A 4229-nucleotide genomic window follows, 5' to 3' on the forward strand; every position below is an offset into this window, starting at 1 on the left:
CACATTAGGAGGGATGACGCCTAGCGTCATCCGTTAGAAACGGGGTGTATCATTAAATGAAGTTAACGCTTAAAACTTGTATGTCTGAAAGGTAGAGAATATTTGGAGAATATTACTTTACATAGTAATATTCGTATAGCTTATCCATAGGTATCTATAGGCCATTATATCGACTTCCGTTTGTTAGCAGCCTTTTAATAATACTTCACTTTCCAACTTATCAAAATCTTTAAGTGATGTCGATAAAAAAGTAGATCAATCATTGTAAGAGAAATCGTCGCACCTTTTGAGTGCACGGAATGTGAAGATGACAAGGTCAGCGCCATGCTCAAAAAGCCATCGCCATCACTTGCAGTTCAGTACAATAATAAATACCTTGTCAAAGATAAGCTGCCCAGAATGCTATTTTTGCGCCAAGTTTAAGAATGCGACCTAGTTTAGCCAAAAGAGAGCCTGCGAAGCAGTTCTGATTCCACTTGAGATGCATGATAACAGATGATTTGGAGAGATGATGATTAGAAATCTCTCATTAAACCTTCGGATAAAACATCCAATTCTTATTGTTCTCTGTCATTTATATAATTCGATACCTCAATCATCAGTAGAGATAAATTGGGGTAAAGTACTGCTCTTTATGCCCGGATTGTAGCCCCGACGACGATAATGTTGAATTTGAGGCCGCGATCAATTAGGCCGATTGCGGAAGAAATACCACCTGGTAACAAGTCTTAGAGCGGTGAAAAATACTGAAGCTCCCATAATAACTTGCAATAGAAACCTGGGTCCGCAGAAAAGCCTACCCTGATTCTGATTGGAAGCAGTCCGCTTATGACTTGATTTTTATTGTCACAGGAGGTTCGTGCTGAAACAACGCCTAGTTGTTTAGCAAGCGTACTCTTGTTGTCTTAATAAGTAAGCGATGCTGAAACTGTGCACTCTTCGGCATGGGTTGAGCCACCGCTTTTAACAAATTCAAGACATCCTAAATCAAAGTGCTATTAACTGATCTTTTCTTAGTAGCTTTGCAAAAGAGTCGGAAATGCAGGTAGCAACCGAATCTACCTGATCTGATCTTACAAGCCCGATAGCCCTCAAGGCACAAACAATCTTTTATTGTTCAATTTGGCTCCCCGTCAGCAAGAAAATGACGTGGGTGCATTACTATTTTTATCGAGCATTCGCGTGTCTAGGGTATTTGGCTCTGGTGTCCAGTCTTTTGGGATCTTCCACTAGTACTCAAGGAACGCACGTGAAAGTGGGTGGGGGGTACGTCGATGGTCCAGGCTACTCAGTCACCAGTGCTTCGGAAAATGAAGGTGTTCTTACTATCAATCTTGCGCTAAACAAACCTTCCACCTCGACCCCGTACGGCGCTGACCTGTCAGCGCTCGTCGTGACGGTATTCATGACCGAAGTGGAGAGTATACGCGTGAAAATTGTAGATAAGAAGAAGCAGCGTTGGGAGGTACCCAAGGCTTTATTCTCTGCGGGGACCCTGGGCATGAACGACACCGCAACGTCAGCGAGTGAAGAACCCTTATATTCATTCCATTACACAAAGAATCCCTTTGCCTTTCAAGTGGTGCGTAAATTCGACAATTATTCGCTTTTTGACTCGTCCAGTACGTCACTAGTGATGAAGGATCAGTATCTTGAGGTGTCGACAGCAATAAATAAGAATCTCTCCATCTATGGCATTGGAGAAAGCACTCGCGACAACTTTAGAATGTCGACGGGTGATAAACAAACACTGTGGGCACGTGATGAACCATCTGCGACGGCGAACGTCAACACGTACGGGTCTCACCCATTCTTTCTTGGCGTTAATAGTGCTGGTCAGGCTCATGGTGTACTACTTCTCAACAGTAATGGCATGGATGTGACGTTGGAGAAGAAAAGTCTTGTGTACCAGGCTATTGGTGGTGTCCTTGACTTTAACATTGTGGTCGGCCCAACTCCAGCAAAAGTCCTTTCACAGTATACAAAACTCATTGGACGTCCCAAGCTGATGCCGTATTGGGCGTATGGCTTTCATCAGTGTCGCTGGGGCTATGACTCTGTTGACGCCCTCCATACAGCTGTGAGTGAGTATAAGCGCAACAAATTGCCTTTGGACGTCATTTGGGCTGATATTGATTATATGAAACGCTTTCATGACTTTACGGTGGATCCACTCAATTTCCCCCAAGCCCGAATGGCATCCTTTCTTGACAAGATTCATGCCGATGGACAGAGATTTGTGCCAATCATTGATCCTGGTATTCCAGATGATACCAAAGACTATGCGTTCACCAAGGGTTTAACCATGGACATCTTCATCAAGGACACGAGTGGCAAGCCATACTTGGGTCAAGTGTGGCCTGGACCGACGGTATTTCCAGACTTTTTCCACCCCAAGACAAAATCCTACTGGAGTGAACAGCTTCAGCTGATGTACAATAGCTGTGAATTCGACGGTCTCTGGATCGACATGAACGAATTGGCCAACTTCTGTCCCGGCACTTCTTGCGTACGCAATTCTGCTGAAACATGTCCAAAGCAAGGCAATAGCTCCACAATGACGGTCTGCTGTCTCACGTGTACAAACAAGAAAAGTCGCTACGACTCACCTCCGTTTGCAATACACAATGCAGGAACTTACGATGCCATCACTAGCAAAGGTATTTCAACCAGTGCACTCCAGTATGGCGGCATTCGCCAGTACGACGCTCATAATTTGTATGGAATCTCCGAGTCGATCGTGACAAATGCTGTTCAAGAAGAGCTGACCAAGAAACGCTCGTTCGTTCTCTCAAGATCCACTTTTCCAGGAAGCGGTGTCCATGCGGCCCATTGGACGGGGGATAACGCTGCCACCTGGGCTGACTTGCGTTGGTCGATTCCAGCGATTCTTAAATTTGGGCTCTTTGGTGTACCCATGGTAGGTGCCGACATTTGTGGGTTCCTTGGTCCGTCCAATATGGAGCTGTGTGCCCGATGGACTGCGCTTGGCTCATTCTATCCATTCGCTCGGAACCATAACAACCTGGATGCACCGCCTCAGGAGCCATATGTGTGGCCAGAGGTGGCCAAAGTTGGTCAAAAGTTCATTGGCATGCGCTACCGTCTCTTGCCGTACATTTACACGCTTGGCTACCACGCTCACGTCCATGGCATTCCCATTGCTCGACCTCTAGTAATGGAATTTCCGACCGATATAGCCACTCACAATATCAATTATCAATTCATGCTGGGCAGCGCTTTACTAATTACGCCAGTCGTCACTAAAAATGCTAAGAAAGTGACGGGCTACCACCCCTCCGGTGTCTGGTATGATATCTTTAGCTATTCCAAGATCCTCAGTTCAGGTGGGCTAGTGACGACAAAGGTATCGCTGTACGACATGCCTGTGCATATTCGCGGCGGAAAAATCTTAGCGATGCACCAGGCAGCTCTCACGAGTACGGCAGCCCGCCAAACATCCTTTGACATTCTTGTTGCGCTGCCTATCAGCATGAACGCCAGAGGTGACCTGTATTTGGATGACGGTGAGACAATTAGCAATCCAAGTGCGACAATTGTCAAGTTTACAGCATCACTTGGCAGCTTTAACTCGACGGTCGTGAGAAATGACTATATTGATGCCCGTTCCAGCCTAGTGAATAAGGTGGTTGTGCTCGGTGTGATGTCTCCACCCTCCAGCGTGTCTCTTGGCGACATTTCCGTGTATGATCCCGCCACGCAGCGTCTTGAAATTGATCTCTCAAGCGTCAATCAGACTATTGATTCTGACTTCATAATTACGTGGAAGTAGGTATAAGGAATCCCCCATTAGTTGCTTGTGCAGTGTTGGCTAATAAGCAACTATTCGACAATTTATTGCCTGCAAATGCTATATCATCTGCGAATGACCTTACCTACAGTGCGCACAACCTTGTCCCAGCAACTACTTTTCGAGCTCTACTACTCCGTGAATAAGCTTGCTATTGTTAATGCGCAGACGTAGAATGTGTACCAAGTGCAGGTGTAACGGGGTATATTGTGTATTGTTACATGAAATTGATACTTAAAGGTTGTTAGTTATATAGTATCTAAAAGGTAGATAATATCTGGAGAATATTACTTTACATAGTAATATCCTGAAAGCTTATCCATTAGTAGCTATAGACCATTGTATTTACTTTCTCCGCGGTCCAGTCAGCGCTGGACGCGCGCAAAGAGAAAGAGAGATAAGACTTTTAGTACATATT

The 4229-nt window shown here is 45.3% G+C and overlaps 1 protein-coding gene across 1 annotated transcript; it reads left to right on the forward strand.

The window, feature by feature from the left end:
* Positions 1 to 1144: 1144 nt before the first annotated feature.
* Positions 1145 to 3793, forward strand: CCR75_004934 (uncharacterized protein; the record flags this gene model as incomplete). Its single annotated transcript, XM_067963020.1, has 1 exon — positions 1145 to 3793. One exon carries the CDS (start codon positions 1145 to 1147, stop codon positions 3791 to 3793), a length of 2649 nt encoding a protein of 882 aa, XP_067817049.1.
* Between the last annotated feature and the right edge of the window lie 436 nt (positions 3794 to 4229).

The sequence above is a fragment of the Bremia lactucae genome, linkage group LG4, assembly GCF_004359215.1.
Source record: "Bremia lactucae strain SF5 linkage group LG4, whole genome shotgun sequence".
In the NCBI taxonomy this organism is placed as follows: Eukaryota; Oomycota; class Peronosporomycetes; order Peronosporales; family Peronosporaceae; genus Bremia; species Bremia lactucae.